Source organism: Gastrolobium bilobum, unplaced genomic scaffold, assembly GCF_033153095.1.
Source record: "Gastrolobium bilobum isolate Gb01-03AN ecotype WA unplaced genomic scaffold, APGP_CSIRO_Gbil_v1 utg19495, whole genome shotgun sequence".
Taxonomy (NCBI): Eukaryota; Viridiplantae; Streptophyta; class Magnoliopsida; order Fabales; family Fabaceae; genus Gastrolobium; species Gastrolobium bilobum.
Window position 1 is genome coordinate 23278 of NW_026898451.1, and position 17237 is coordinate 40514.

The following is a 17237-nucleotide window of genomic DNA, read 5'->3' on the forward strand; positions in this document are numbered from 1 at the left end:
ATAATACTTCTCTTATACTTCTCTTATGCAACATAAGAGAAGTATTACCCTATTTTAATTAGATTGGATCGATTTTTTGTTTGGTCGGTGAAAATCAATCCAATCCAAATCGATCCAATGTATTATATATTTATTGTTTTTGAAAGATGGTGAAGTGAATTTTTTTATTTTGTAGATTTGGAATCTTGGATGTTATTGATAGCAAACTATCTTGTTTTAGTTTTTTATTGTCTATTAATATATTTTAACTCTTCATGAGTTTTAAGATTTGTTTTAGTTTGAAAACTTAGTTTTTTTTTTTTTTTTGGAAATTAAAACTTAGTTTTCTAGTGGTTTGTAATTTTGAATGATTTTATTTTGATATAACTAGTGATTTTTATTATTGAAATTTTAGACTTTTCCAAAAAACGAAAACTGATCCAATTCAAACCGAATAAAATTGGATTGGATTGAATCATATTTTAAAAAAAAAAATCCAAACCAAATGGATTTGATCCGATATTTTTGCTTCAAAACCAATCTAATCGAGATAGCTAACACCTCTAAGTAGGGGTGAAACTGGGCCGGGCCGGCCCACAGGGGCCTACGGCTCGGCCTATGTCAAGTCAGACCTGATCTAGTATATTTCGTAAAATAGGCCGAACTTGGGCTTTGAAAAAGCTTTTTTAGTAAAAAGGTCGTAGGCCCACTTTCACAAGGCCTGGCCTATAAGCTTTCAGGCCGGCCTATATTGTACAATTTATTTTAAATGAAATAAAAAAAATAAGAATGCCTTGAAGAAAAAACAAAAGATATAAATTTAATCAATTGTAATTATTTATAACTTAATTATATTCAATTATATTTTAATAGAAATATAATTTTATTTCTTATATAGGAGGAACGAACATCTCATCATGTTAAATTATGTATATGAATATATTAAAAGGATTTTAGGAGAGGTTATACTTACTACAAACATCATGATGTTGTTTGTTGGATTGATGTTTGTATTTTAATTTACATAGTATGGATTTGTTTGTTTAGATGTGATGAAATATATGTTATTTAGTTTGAGCATTTTTGCTTTTGAAAGTGACTTAAATGTAGATTGTATGAGTTTTGTTGTGATTCATGATTCTGTTTGGACGTTAAAATTATGATTTTTAGTTTAGCAACAGAATTTGAGTATTCCGTAAAGTTGATTCATGGTTCTGGTTGGAAGTTAAAAATTAACAGGTTAATGGGCTGGACCAGGCCATTTATTTTTTTATAAACGGGTCAAGTCAGACTAATAGTTAGACTCGTAATAGGCTTGAGCCAGGCCAAATTGAAATTTTTTGACGTAAGCTTGGACTTTTCGGGACAAGGCTTGGTCCAGCCTAGCCGACTTTCACTCCTACCTCTAAGCAAGAGTACCTGAGCCCGTACTTTTTTTTTTTTTTTTTGATAACATTAAGGGGGGAAGCCCCAAACAAAAACAAACAAACAACCAGAAACAAAAAATAACTATCCAGGGTCTATATCCCTACAAGAGGAGATTCCCTGAAGATCGTGATCAAATAACTGAGCTACTTTTTTTTTTAAATGGAAAAAATTTTCTTTCATTTGAATTCAAATTTATATTTATATTTTCATTTAAGTCCTCAATTTTTTTTTAAAGGATATAAGTACATTCATAATGTAAGCTATGTATTTAAAAACACGGAGGAATATTAAGCCACAAAGTGTGAACTAGGAACGAATATATCAGATATTTTGAACAAGGCTTTATTTATTTTTAAACATCCAGATAACGTATGCCGAAAATATAATATACACGAGGATATTTGTTTATCTTAGTTAGTGTAAAGAACCTTGTGATACATCACCTTAAAAATCGGTTCAAAGGGTGGGAGTGCCCAAGGTTTTAATAAACTTCACATTAGTTGTACATACCACCAATGTGGCACTATATATCTCAACACGCCCCCTCACACAAGATGGGCTAGAAGCGTGGATATTGCACAGACTCAATTTTTGGTTTATCTTTTTGTGCTTTTATTTTAATTCTACTTTAAAGTGGGAGTGGTGAGCATCGAACTTGTGACCTTATAGTCACTTAAGCTCTGATACCATGTAAAGAATCTTGGGATACACCACCCCAAAAGCTAGTTCAAAAAGTGAGAGTGTCCAAGGCCTTAATAAACTCCACATTAATTGCACATACAACCAATGTGAGACTATATATCTCAACAGTTAGTGACAAAGTTATATTAGTTGAATAAATCAAGTGAAATTTTTTATTAATCCTATTAAATATTAATAAACTATAAAAGTCCAATTTGGTACAATGCCTTGAGTATTGTTAACAGTTTTATTTATTATCGAATTTACACCCAAATTCAATGTAACATAATCGGGCTAAATGCCAATGCCCTAACGAGTAATTATTATAATGTAAATTTTGAACTATTAATGGGGATTGAATTTATGGAAATGACGCTTGTTCAACTCAATTGGCCGTGGTTGTGCTCCAAAGAACAACTTATTAATTAATTTTTTTTTTGTAAACAAACTTATTAATTAATTTGAACACAAAGATAAATTGTCAAAAATAATGTGTTTGTTTTTTATCTATTGTCACTGCAAAAATTCGTTTTTATTATATAATCATCTATTTATTTGCACCATATCGTTAGGTAATAAACCTTACTATTTTTTATAGTCTTTTCAATTTAAATGTAGAGAAATATATTTTTGATATTACATGAGACAAATTTCTGATGTAACATATAAAAAATTGGGTGAAATTTAATAAGAAGAAGAAAAAAAATCATACCCATTTTTTTTGTATATTATATAAGATAATTTACTTTATTTCACAATATAAGAAGCATATTTTTCTTAAATATATTATTTAACAGGTCAGAACACAGAATTAACGGGCTTAAATTATTACTTGTTAGTTGAAATTCGTAACATTCAGCATACCAAAAAAAAAAAAAAAAAATTCGTAACATTCAAGTTCCGACGCGTGTCAATCAATAGTTATGGTAACTTGTCTTAGTTTGAAATTAATTAGATTAAAATATTTTTAAAAAACCCAGATCGATATATATTGTCACATTTCTAATTACTTCATCTCAAGTTACTTATCTTTTTTTGAAACTAGCTCAATTTACTTCAATACTATATAATTTTTTTATAAAAAATCTTTACGAATTCATAAAAGCATATGATTTGTAGATTCATATTAATTATATACTATAATAATATTTTTATATGATATAATTTAGTCTAAAATAAAAAGGATAAAATATCCCTCAGTGTTAACCTCCAAAAATAAAAATAAAAATATCCCTCAGTTTTTATTTTATTTTAAAATTCTATAACATAATTATGTATCACATAAGTATGAATCAATGGTAGGTTGGCAAAACGGGCCGACCCACATTCAACCCGAAAAAAAGAGATGGATTAGGGTTGGCTCGAAAAAAAAAACGAGTCAGAAAACTCAACCCAACCCGACCCAAGTCGGGTTAGGGTTGGCTCGCGGGTTGGCTCAAAAATATGGCTCATGGGTTGGTTTGAAAAAATAGCTCGCGAGTTGGCTCACGGGTTGGCTCGAAATTGCTCGTAGGTTGGCTCATTTTCAGCCTATTTAAATAACCATGTAGAATTAATGCACCAGTGTGGCTTCCATTAGCTTAAACAAAAGGTTACAGAATGAGAAATAAAAGCAAAATATTTTAGTTTTGAATTTTCTTCACAATAAATTTGCATCAATATCAAGAAACAATCAGAATCACTTGCTACCAAGTGAGTAAGATATTTGAACCAAACAGAGCCAGCTAACAATATAAAAATGGCAGGGATGTGAGAAGATTAAGGACTTAAGTTTTTGTATATTATATTTTGTATTTGTATATAAAAAAAAAACTCAACCCGCGAGCTGGCTCGTTTGACCCGCGAGTTGGCTTATTTTTTCACGAGTTGAAACGAGCCGGGTTGGCAGCTCGTTTTGGCCAACCCAACCCGACTCTTTTTTGGCGGGTTACGAGCCAACCCGATGGTTGCCTCGTTTTTGCCAACCCTAATCAATGGTGTTGGTATTGGGGCCTTGCCCCTTGTATGTGTACAAAAAAATAAAGTTGATGATTGGTACACCTTGTGGGTAGGGGCGCTAAACAAACCAGGGCCTTTAGCTCGGCTCATGAAGGCATGAGCTTAGGCCAGCTCAAACTCAAAATCTTGTTTAGTAAAAAGGCCAACTCAAACTCAAAAGCTCGGCATTAAAGCCTCTCAGGCTGGCCTAATATATTATTTTATATTTTTTATACTACTTGTAATAGCCCTCTCTTCCTCCTCAATCCATTTCGCCTCATTTTATTGGTTAAACAGACTTTTTGAACGATTTTGTTCTATATTATGTTATTTGGATATAAATTGAATTTATTAATATTTATGGAATTACTAGTGTCGTATTGTATATTCTGTTTGGATAAATTTTTGTTGTTTTATTTTTTTTAAACAGGCTAAACAAGGCTTTTTTTTGTATATAAGTCAGGCCACATGCCGATAATTATATTTATAATAGGTAATATGCTTGGTCAGACTGACACATTTAAACACAAGCTTAGCCTTTTAAGACCAAAGCTCGGCTCGGCTCGACCCGTTAACACCCCTACTTGCGACTTGCGAGCCTTCCGTGTGCGACTTGGTATTGATACAGTCATACAGAGATTTCTCTTGAAAAAAAAATTGCAGATATTATTAAGGCAAAAAATGTGTATTATTTTAAATGATGTAAAGTCATACTAGATTTATTGGAGATATTTGTGAGTATAACATAATATAACTCTCTTATGTAAAATGAGAGACTTATTTTCCATAAATATTATAATTTAAATGTAGGGAAATATCTATTTCATGGTACATGTGATAATTTATCTCATGTAACATACAAAAAAGTGAATGAAATCTATTAAGGAGAAGAGAGAATAAGAAAAAAAGTGAATCTTATTTATTTATTTTTATATTGTATGAGATAATTTATTTTATTTATACAATATACGAAACATATTTCCTTTAAATATATAATTTAAGGGTAATGATCCGTTTACAAACTTTTTTTACAAATTTTTGCAAATTACATTATATCTAACCGATAATACTTCACTCAAAAGTGTATTACCGGTCAGACATAGTGTATTGTAAGAGTTTGTAAACACGAAATTTGTAAATATAACATTCCTCGTAATTTAATAGGACAGAACTCAGAATTAACGGACTTAAATTATTTAAAAGAACAAACATTTTTCCCTAAATTATGAGTTGTTAGTTGAAATTCATAACATTCAAGTTCGAACACGTGTCAATCAATAGTTATAATAACTTGTCTTAGTTTGAAACTAATTAGATTAAAGGGAAATTATTATCTCATTTTATATAAGATAACCATTTCATGTTGTTCTCACATAAAAAATTGTGCCACCATTATTTTTAATAAGTGGTGGGTTCCATCACATCATGTATTTATAGTAGGAGATAGCTATCTCCAACAACATGAGAAAATAAAATCTCTAGATTAAAATATTTATTTTAAAAATCCAATTCGATTGTCACATTTCTAATTATTTCATCTCAATTTAATTATCTTTTTTGAAACTAGCTCAATTTACTTCAATACTATATAATTTTGAATAAAGTTCTTTTTGGGTCGATAACAAAAAAATACAGTTCATATTTTCGTCCCTTACAAAAAAAAAAAGTTAAGTGTTGGTCCATCTACAATTCAAATTTTTGAAGATGTGGTGGTCCCTCAGAAATTTAATGAAGGCCCAATTTAGTCCCTAAAAAAGATTAATATGGGTATTTTTTGTAAGGGATGAAAGTGGGGATCGTATTTTTTGTTAGGGACTCAAAAAGGGCTTTATTCTATAATTTTTTTACAAAAAAATCTTTATGAATTCATGAAAGCATATGATTTGTAAATTCATATATTTTTTTTTTGGTATGCGTAAATTCATATTAATTATAAGGGAAGAATCCGTTTACAAATTTTTTTTACAAATTTTTGCAAATTACACTATGTCTAACCGATAATACTTCATTCAAGACTGTATTATCGGTCAGATATAGTGTAGTTTGTAAACGACAAATTTGTAAATATAACCTTCCCCTTAATTATATACTATAATAATATTTTATTTTCTTTTTGGAATAAACTATAATAATATTTTTATATGATATAATTTAGTCTAAAATAAACAGGATAAAATATCCCTCAGTTTTTATTTTATCTTAAAATTTCATAACATAGTTATGTGTCATGTAAGTATAAATCAATGTTGGTACTTAAAAAAAAAAAAAGTATGAATAAATGATGATTGGTACACCTTGCGAACCTTCCGCGTGTGACTTCGTGTTGATAAAGAGGTTTCTCTTGGAAAAAAAATTGCAGATTTTATTAATTGGACAGTCAACCTAGACACGTCCCATTTTGTCGTTGGAACGTTGGATAGGTCCGATAGGCTAGTGGCTAAGTCAACGTGGCATTATAGTGATAAATACAGGAACGAGGGGCAAACTTGTGAATAAACAATCCAAAGATTCCATTCATGAAAATTTGAAGTTGTAAGCTACAAAATGCTGGCGTCTCTTTTTTTTTTTTTTTTTTAAATAAAGAGGGGCTAAGCCCCAGAAACAGAAAGAAATTACAAATCAGAAACTAACAAGCTAGACATATTTCTAGCATCAGCAACTATAAGTTCCATCAACTGAGGAGGAGGATCTTTAAAAATCTTGAAATGGAGATTATTAGTCTGCCCAGCTTTAGCTAACCAATGAGCACATTTGTTGTTTTCTCTTTTGGTATGAACAAGATGAATAGTCCAATCTGCTTTTAACCATAATCTCAATCTGCTAGTGACTTGAGAGTCCCTAGGATCTTCATGCTGCTCCTTTAACATCTGGATGGCTTGGCTAGAATCACATTCTAGCTCTATTCTTTTTAATCCTGTTCCCCAAAGCAGTTCCAAACCTTTCAGTAATCCCCATAATTCTGCATCAAGAGGATTGCAGGAACCTAAATTACAATAGAAGCTTCCCAAAAAGGATCCATTGTGATCTCTTAATATACCACCACAACTAGCTTTTTTCATGCCACTAGAAGAAGCTCCATCACAATTCAACTTAACCCACCCTTGCTTGGGGGCTGTCCAAACGCTATCGTTGGAATCACCACTGCGCTGATAAATTCGGGCTTGCAGAATCTGTTGGACAAACATCCAAATTGAAGCCTGTGATTGCTCATCATGACAGAAATGATCTTCATGGATCTCCAAATTTCTCCACTTCCACAAAAACCAACAAGTAGTAAAGAAAATATCCCTCCAGTCCTTCACTTTATTGGAGGACCACATGTTATCGATATTTAAAGTCAACCAATCCTGCAAATTCGAATTCATAAAGGAATTGGGTATCGAACCTGTAAACCAAGATTGCCAAATTTTCCTAGCATGTCTACAATCACGAAGAACATGAATAATAGTTTCCTCATGATTTGGACAACTGGGACAGACATTTGAACCTCCGCTCCACTTTCTGGTTCTGCTGCGCACTGAAAGTTTAGCAAGCAAAGTCATCCACATAAACACTTTCACTCGTTCTGGTCCATTCCACGACCAAACTTTTTTCCATAAGCTAGTGTGAACATCTGCTGGGAAGTTCATAAGATTACAGTAAGCGACCTTAACCAAAGAAGTTGAGTGATGATTATTGATCCAAACTAATCTATCCTCCCCATTCCTTGGAATAAGCCTGAGATGATTTGTTACTGCATCAGCCAAATCTGACTCCAGAAATTGATGAACAACTTCAAGACGGAAACCATCATCCACCATGTAATCTGCAATTGATTTCTGACTCTCCTCCCACGGCACCTGATTGCTCGACAACTGCTGCAAATTTTCCTCCCATCCCAACCAGTTATCAGTCCAAAGCTTTACTTCAGAACCATCTGCTATTTCCCATCTAAGACCAGCAAGGAAATTACTCCAACATTTAGCAAGATCACGCCAAAGTTTAGAGTCATATGATTTTGCCTTTATACCTCTCCTTAAGTCTTGACCTCTACCATACTTGGCTACTAAAATCTTAACCCATAAATCATCTTTCTTAGTTAACACCTTCCACGCCAGTTTATGAATATAAGCTTCATTTTGGAGTCGAAGGTTAATTATTCCCAAACCACCTCTATCTTTGGGTTTATACATTTGATCCCAAGCTACTAAATGAGCCCGCCTTCTGCTATCCTGATCTCCCCAAATGAAAGCCCTTTGTATCTGCTCAATTTCATCACAAAACGTTACTGGTAAAAGACCATTCTGCATATGGAAAGAAGGGATTGCAGCAATGACCGATTTCACCAAAGTAACTCGACCAGCAAAAGAAAGGCAATGGCTTTTCCAACCATCCAGTTTTGAACGTATCCTATCCTTGATAGCTCCATAGTCTGCTTTAATATATCTCCCTTGTTTAACAATAGAGCCTAAATATCTGCCAATACTAGAAGTGCGCTTAAAGCCCATTCTGTTGACAATCCTTGTAGCAACTTGAGTATCAGTATTCGGGGAAAAATAAATCAAAGATTTATTTGCACTAACACTTTGCCCCGACATCTCACAAAAGAGATTAATACAATCCATAATCACCTTAACTTGCTCCATATCTGCTTCCGCAAAGAGAATGATATCATCTGCAAATAAAAGGTGAGATACACTCGGCCCTCTTCTGCAGACTCTAATAGGCTTCCACGAACCCATAGTCACTTTTTCAGCGATCAAGTGGGAAAGCTTCTCAACACACAACACAAAAATATAAGGAGATATTGGATCCCCTTGACGAATTCCTCTCTGAGGAACTATGCAATCCGAAGCCACACCATTTATCAAGACCCTCGAACGATTAGAAGTTATAGAAGCCATTATAACACCAATCATCCAATCAGGAAACTGAACTTCAATAAGCACTTTATAGATAAAACTCCAACTGAGTTTATCATAAGCTTTTTCAAGGTCCAGTTTGATTCCCATTGTACCTTTCTTTCCTTTTACTCTCCCCATAGAATGAACCAACTCCTTTGCTACTATAATATTATCCTGAAGCTGACGATTTGGCACGAAGCTAGCTTGGTAAGGAGAAACTAAATTCTCCATTGTAAGCTTAAGCCTATCCACAATGATCTTGCTCATACCCTTATAAATGACATTACACAAAGAAATAGGCCTGAATTGAGAAACATACATTGGCTTAGGAACTTTGGGGATCAAAGTGATCAGAGTACCGTTGACTTCCTCAATGCTGGAAGGGTTTTCTGCATAATACTTGATATCTCTCCAAATCTGTTCACCAATAAATTCCCAGTTCTTTTTGTAGAATGCCGCGGTATAGCCATCCTCCCCTGGAGCTTTCGAATCTTTCATAGAAAAGAAAGCTCGTCTGACTTCATCTTTTGAAATTGGAGCACCTAAGTTAACAGCAGTCTCATCGTCCACCTTTGGCCAAAGAGTCTGGACCCAAGGACGATCATGGTTTTCTTCAGAAAATAGTTTAGAGAAGTAAGCATTTATTACCCGTGCAATGTTGTGATCTTCTCTAATCAAGTTTCCAGCATCATCTTTCAACTCTAAGATCTTGCTCCTTCTACGTCTAACAATTGTTTTCGTATGATAGTACTTTGTATTCCTATCTCCTTGAGCTATCCAAGTAGCACGAGACTTTTCAAACCACAAAAGTTCCTCCTGTTCTAAAACTTGTTCAAGTTCACCCCTTATCTTGCCTTCAATCTTTTCCAAATGGCTTTTATTCTGCTCAGAAATTGCCCTCTGGATACCTTCAAGCCTACCAATCAATCTGTTCTTCTTATGATGGATATTACCAAACACATCTTTATTCCACTGCTTAATAAGAGGAGTGAAATCACGAAGACTATCAACTGTTCTTTGATCCTGACGCCAGTTTTCCTTGATGAAATTGTTAAAAAATTGATGATCCAACCAAAAAGAATGAAAACGGAAAGGGCGTTCCACCCCATCAACTTTGCTTGGCTCTAAGGTAATAAGGATAGGATTATGGTCACTGTTAATACGAGGAAGCACTCGAACCTGGCCTTCATGAAACATCAACCTCCATTCAGCATTGCTACAAGCTCGATCTAAACGTTTAAAGACTCTATCTAAATGAAGAAATCTTGGTCCTCGCCATGTAAATTTAGAACCTATTCCTTCAAGATCAATCATCTTTATATCAGTTAGAAGAGAAGCAAATTTATTACATCTGCTAGTATCAACTGGAGCACCACCACGTTTCTCACTTGGAAATGCAATTTCATTAAAATCACCTGCAATTAACCAAGGAACCGAAATATCTTCTGATAACTGAAGTAAATCATCCCAAAGTCTCTTCCGAATTTCTTCTCTAGGACTTGCATAGATAACAGTATAAAGAAAAGCTTGATGATCTGCCAATGTAACACGAACATGAATAAATTGATGGGTCTGTTTTAATGAAACATCAACCTCCATTCAGCATTGCTACAAGCTCGATCTAAACGTTTAAAGACTCTATCTAAATGAAGAAATCTTGGTCCTCGCCATGTAAATTTAGAACCTATTCCTTCAAGATCAATCATCTTTATATCAGTTAGAAGAGAAGCAAATTTATTACATCTGCTAGTATCAACTGGAGCACCACCACGTTTCTCACTTGGAAAGGCAATTTCATTAAAATCACCTGCAATTAACCAAGGAACCGAAATATCTTCTGATAACTGAAGTAAATCATCCCAAAGTCTCTTCCGAATTTCTTCTCTAGGACTTGCATAGATAACAGTATAAAGAAAAGCTTGATGATCTGCCAATGTAACACGAACATGAATAAATTGATGGGTCTGTTTTAATGCTTGAACCTGACACCTATCATTATTCCATAGTAACCAAAGACCTCCCGTAAATCCATGAGCATCCTCCACTATTGAATTATTAAAACCCAGCTTTTTTATTATCTGTTTTGCTTTTGAACCACTTACTCGAGGTTCAAGAATAGCTGCCACCTCAATCTTATGCCTTCGAACCATCATTTGAAACGTTGATTTGAAGCACTTTTTAGCCGCCCCGCGGCAATTCCATGTAACTAAAGACATTAATCAATGGTAATTTGGCAGGATTGTGGGTCCACTGCCATCCCATTGTCATTGCACTGAGTTTCAGATTCTGAAATCATCTCCACCTCAATATTGAGCTTATGGTTTATTGGGATATGCTTTCCTTTATCTCTACTTGGATCAGGCGCTTTTGGTTGGGACAAGCCATGATCTAAGCCGTTGATATTTTGACCATCCTTATCCACCTCCATTTGATAACAATCTTTGTTATAATCAGCAACAGTACTCCTAGCCACCATGGAATCTCCACCGCTTTTACCTCCAATGTCCTTACTATTATGAATCGCAACTTGCCTCCTCAAGTTCGTTGTATTATTGTTTGAGGTACCTCTGTCAACTATCTTCCCATTTATTTGATTTTCTTTTTCATGACCTGTCGTAATCCCACTTAACGTAAATCGGTTGGGGTGTTCCTGTAATTCAACATTAGGATGGCTTCTAGGGTTTCTGTGTTTGGACCCTTGAGATGTACTAATATCAATATTAACAGGAGGGCCCACCATATTGACGTCATTTATAACAGCATCCGGATTAGTCGCTGGGATATCATGAGTAATATCATCTTCATTAGAGCCCATTAAAGCAGCGTAACGGGAATTTGATTGATTATCAATCATAACCGGCTGATTTGATTGCGGTTGATTACTCCCTTGATTACTCCATTGATTATTCCCTTGATTACTCCCTTGATTACTCCCTTGATTATTCCCTTGATTACTCCCTTGATTACTCCCTTGATTACGCCTTGATTCCCTTCGAACCGGTTCCTGCTTCCTGTTGTCCGCCATTGGAGTTTGAATTTTTGATCGACGTTGACGTTGCACCACCATCCAAGGACCTAATCCATTTTTCTGAAACTCAGCCTCATCTTTTTTCCCGTCTTGCTTTTGCTGATTATCCTTTCCTTCAACTGGTATCTCAGGACAACAATCTTTACTATGTCCATAGCGCCCACAATGGAAACAAATAAGGCCTAAACCTTCATATTCTATCTGTTTAGTTGCTCCGTCCAACACATATTCACCCTTCAAAGGCTGAGCAAGATCCAGTTCCACGCAAATTCGAGCAAACTGTCCTCTTACATGCTCATTAGTTGTCTTATCGATCTTCAACATTTTACCTAGCCAGTTACCAATACGGCGGAAAAAGGCTTCATTATAATACTCCAGTGGGATACCCGGTAATCGCACCCAAGCTGCAATCTTCATCACACTTGCAGCATTTGGTCTAAAAGCTGGCTCCCAACGTCGGAGTGATAAATAATGGCCTAAAATAATCCAAGGACCACCATTTAGAGCAAAAAGAAGATCATCTTTGTTGCTAAATTGCACCACATAGAATCCATTACCTACATCTGTAACGTTAATCTTTCCAGCTCTAGCCCATAGTATTTCAATCTTCTTTTTCATGAAAGCCACTCCTGTATTCCTTCCAAGTAGTTTTACAATGAGAGCTTTTTCCCAAACCTTCAGCATTCTTGTTCTTGCTTTTCTAGTACAACCAAAATGAGTTCTACCATCTTCCTCTGTCCACATTTTAATCCCACCATAATTCACATCCTCTTCCTCCGCAGGTGCACTTTGATCAACATTTTCTTCCAAATTCCAATCCATTCCTTCCCAATCATCTGTTTCACCATTGTGTTGCATGAGCATCTCTCGCCAAGTCATCTTTTTATTACCGTCGTCAACCATCCAAGATTCATGTCTAGGAACCCTAGACTGTGATTCAGTAAACACCATATCTCCATCTTTATTTCTCTTATTACTCCTACGTAATAGATCTTCTTCTTCTTTTGAAGTTTGGCCTTCAGTAGCTATATTTTCCTCCATGAAAAGGAAAACCCTAGCAGAGCGTTTTTACTATATGTTAAGAAATTCTCGTCCCCTCTTTTCGATTATCTCAAAGTTCGATCCATCATCTGTTTCCGCTTAAGGTAGTTTTCATTCAATGGATTTGGTCATTTTGATTATCACCACGAATATAGGCTGAAGCTCACTGGTTTTAATTTCTCTATAGGCTCATGCTGTGTTGCTTTTGGAAATGGACAACAAGCTTACGAGGAAAGAGTACAAGTGAAAGTAAAAGCATATCTCAGGTAAGTAATCGAATTCGACACGTTGATGTGGTCGAAATACTGATTAAGATTATTATTATTAGAAGTTTAGTGCTTGTTATCCGTCTTGTCTATTGTTCTTCACAGTAAAAAAGGTTTTTTTTGTGATCCATAACTTCAAATTTAAAATATTATTTATTCTACAATATAAACTTATCATTAATCTCTAGCTGATTGAAATGTTGTACTGCCGTGTATTTCTAGAGTTTGATAGCTATTGAAAAAAATTAGATTACATAAAAAATATCGAGATTCAAGTTATTCTCATTAATGAAGTATCTAGGATATAATTGCAAAAAAAAAAACATATATAAAATTAAAGGTGTAGAAATTCTTGAGCTTCACAGTGTTCAATTATCAAAGAATGGTCTTAAAAATTTGAGCTCCTGACTTCCTGGGATCAAAATGGAGAACAGATTATCTTGACGGGCAACTGCTGAAAAAGAAGTTGAAGATTGCATCGAAGATGGTGAAACATCGGTTGAGGGAGTCTATAAAATCTCTATTTGGAAGCCACATAGACCCTGAAAAAGAAGAGCAGCTGCAAGGAGCTAAAACAGGTACATTTTTAAAACAAGATCACACCGAGCCGCCGCCATGACAACTGAAATAAGATATCATGAAATATAATGATGACTAATTTGTTAATTATTTGTGTATCACTTTGTGATGATGATGTAACAAGTGATTTTCTTCTCTTCCTTTCCTACAGAAATTCAAGACAAAGTGAAAAGGATGTTCAAACTTGTTAAAGATGGAAATCTTGAAGAAGATGGCACCTCACTAGAACTTTCTAAGAAGGAATCACTTCTTAAATTGATCGAGGATTTCCACAATCAATACCAAACACTCCATGCAAAATATGATCATCTAACGGGTGAATTGAGGAAAAATATTAATGGCAAGCGAGAAAAAAGAAGTTCTTCATCCTGCTCAGACTCAGACTCAGATTCAGATTACTCTTCAAGGGACAAAGACAGCAAAAATGGACGACTGGAAAATGAATTTCAAATGGTAATTGATGGCATAAAGCAAGAACTTGAAATGGCGCAAATAGAAGTTACTGAATTGAATCGAAAGTTGACAATTACATGTGAAGAGAAAGATGATCTAAATTCAAAATATCTTGCAGCATTGAGCATGATACAATCAGCAGACAAAATAAAAATGATTTTGAAGACCGATGCTGAAGCATTAGGTATTCAAAGATCAAAACTTTTGGTTGAGAACGATGAACTAAAGAAGCAACTGGACACTGCTGTCAAGATGGAAGCTGAACTGAATCAAAGGTTGGAGAACTTGAAGAGAGAAAAAGATAATTTGACCTCAGAGAAAGAAACAGCTTTCCTACGGATTGAGGAGGAGCGAAAGATTACAGATAGCCTGAAAACCATGGCTGATCAACTGAAAGATGAGAAATTAGCCCTCGGAAAAGAATTACAAGTTGTTACAGGGGAACTTTCCATTCTCAAGCAGAGGTTGGAACATGCAGAACAGCATACGACAAATATAAGGCACAATCTGAAGGTTGCTGAGGAAGAAAATGAATCTTTAAAGTTGAGACTTTCACAGGTTTCAAATGAGATTCTGCTGGCTCACGACAGAATAGAAGAACTTATAACTGAATCAACTCAGCTAAAGGAGAAACTGGATGAGAGAGAAAGGGAAGTTTCAACCCTCACTCGGATGCATGAAGGGTATGAAAATGAATCCTCAAATCAAATCAAGGCACTAGAGGCCCAAGTCACAGACCTGGAGCTGGAATTGGAATCACTGCAATCCCAGAAAAGAGACATGGAAGAGAAAATTAAGTGTAGCACAACCGAAGCCAGGGAACTAGGAGAGCACAATTCAGGGCTTCAAAACCAAATATCAGAACTTGAAGTGAAGTTCAATGAAAGAGAACAGGAACTATCTGCTCTCATGAAGAAACTTGAAAACAATGAGATTGAGTCATCGTCTAAAATAGCAGATTTGACATCTCAGATAAACAATCTGCTGACTGATATGGGTGCACTACATGCTCAGAAAAATGAAATTGAAAAGCAGATGCTTTTTACAAGTAACGAAGCATCAACTCGAGTCAAAAGCATTACAGATAAGATCAATGTATTGCAGCAGGAAGTGGAGTCCCTACAACACCACAAATCTGAATTGGAAATTCAACTTGAGGAAAAAGTCCAAGAAAATTCAGAATATGTGATTCAAATACAGACTCTGAAAGAGGAGGTTGACAGAAAAACCACGGAACAAAAGAGGCTTATGGAGGACATGGAAAATTCAATCATGCAGATAAGGAATCTGGAACTAGAGATGAACATCATCAAGAACCAGAAGAGTGAAGATGAAAAGCAAATAAGGGATAACAGCAATAAGATCAGTCAGCTGGGGGAGGAGAAATTGGAGCTACACGAGGAAATAGCTGAATTGGAGAAAAGATCAGTAGAGAGAGAGTTCAAGTTCTCTGCTCTCCAGGATAAACTTAAAGAAGTAGAGGAGTTGGGTTCAGCCCAAATAATGGCCTTCACCGAGCAGATTAACAATCTTCAACATGATTTGCTTTCCCTGCAGAATGAGAAACATGAATTGGCACAACAGTATGAATGGCTGAAGTTTGAGGTGGATTCTTTACAAAGCCACAAGAGCAAAGTTGAGGAGCAAATGAGAGCTAAAGACAACGAGAAAAGTGAGCTGAGAGAAGAAATTTTGGAATTGCAGGGCAAAATTATTGTGCTGGAGAAAACATTAGCAGAGAAAGAGGTCGAGTTATCTGCTTTACAGGACAAACTTCATGAAGAAGAGCACAATGCTTCAGCTCGAACAATGGCGTTCACAGCCCAAGTTGACAATCTGCAAAAAGACTTGCTTTCATTGCAGAAAGAGAAAGAAGAATTAGCACTCCTCTGTTTAAGAATTAAGGAAGAACATGCAGAAAGCCTTGTAATGGTAGAGAATGAAAAGAATGAGTTAGCAAGCAAATCGATGGATCACCGGAGAACGTTGGAAGAACGAGAAGATGCATGTCAGAAATTAAATGAAGAATATACAAAAACTGATAATTGGTTTAAGGAATGCAAGGTGAAACTAGAAGTTACAGAGAAGAAGATGGAACAAATGGAAGAAGAGTTTCATAAAGACATTGACTCGAAAGACCAAATGGTAGCTGATTTGGAACAAACAGCACAAGACCTGAAAAGAGACCTCGAAGAGAAAGGAGATGAAATGGGTACTTTGCTTGAGAATCTCCGCATGCTTGAAGTTAAGCATCGTCTGTCAAACCAGAAGCTCCGTGTAACAGAACAGTTGCTAAGCGAGCAAGAAGAGAGCTTTAGAAAAACGGAAGAGCAGTTCCAGAAAGATCAGACATCACTTGAAGACAGGATTGCTACTTTGTCAGCAACAGTAGCAGCTAAAGATGAAGCTTATCAGAAAATTATCACTAATATTGAAGAGAGTGTGAATAGTGTGATGACGGGCATGGAAACTATTTTCTGGAAATTTTCTGATGAGTATGCAAATTACGAGAACAATATCTCAGACATCTCACATGAGCTTCAGATTGCAAAGAAATGTGTCAGGGAGATGAATAAGGAAAAGGAGCAGTTAAAGAAGGAGAGAAACCATTTGGTGGAGCAGTTGAAGGATAAAAATGAAAAGGAATTGGCTTTGAGGCAGATGGTTGAGAAGCTAGAGGTAACAGCAAGGAAGGAAGAATTAGGGAAGAAGAATCTGACAACAACTGTAGTTCAACTTGAGAAGACAGTTGGAGAACTGGAAAAACTGATGAAAGAGAAAGATGAAGGAATGTTGTATTTGGGGGAGGAAAAGAGAGAAGCCATTAGACAGCTGTGTTTGTGGATCGATTATCATCATAGTCGTTATGACTATCTCAAGGACATTTTATCCAAGACTCGCAGAGACCAGAGAGCCACATAA

At 35.3% G+C, this 17237-nt stretch overlaps 1 protein-coding gene across 1 annotated transcript; it reads left to right on the forward strand.

Annotated features, from left to right (window-relative positions):
- The first annotated feature begins 13494 nt into the window (after positions 1-13494).
- On the forward strand, positions 13495-17237 carry LOC133316409 (COP1-interactive protein 1-like). The gene has a single exon (XM_061518155.1). It carries the CDS (start codon positions 14037-14039, stop codon positions 17235-17237), a length of 3201 nt encoding a protein of 1066 aa, XP_061374139.1. The 5' UTR covers positions 13495-14036.

Bases quoted from the DNA above. Each gene is read 5' to 3' on its own strand.
- LOC133316409 (XM_061518155.1), top strand. From the start codon at position 14,037: ATGTTCAAACTTGTTAAAGATGGAAATCTTGAAGAAGATGGCACCTCA.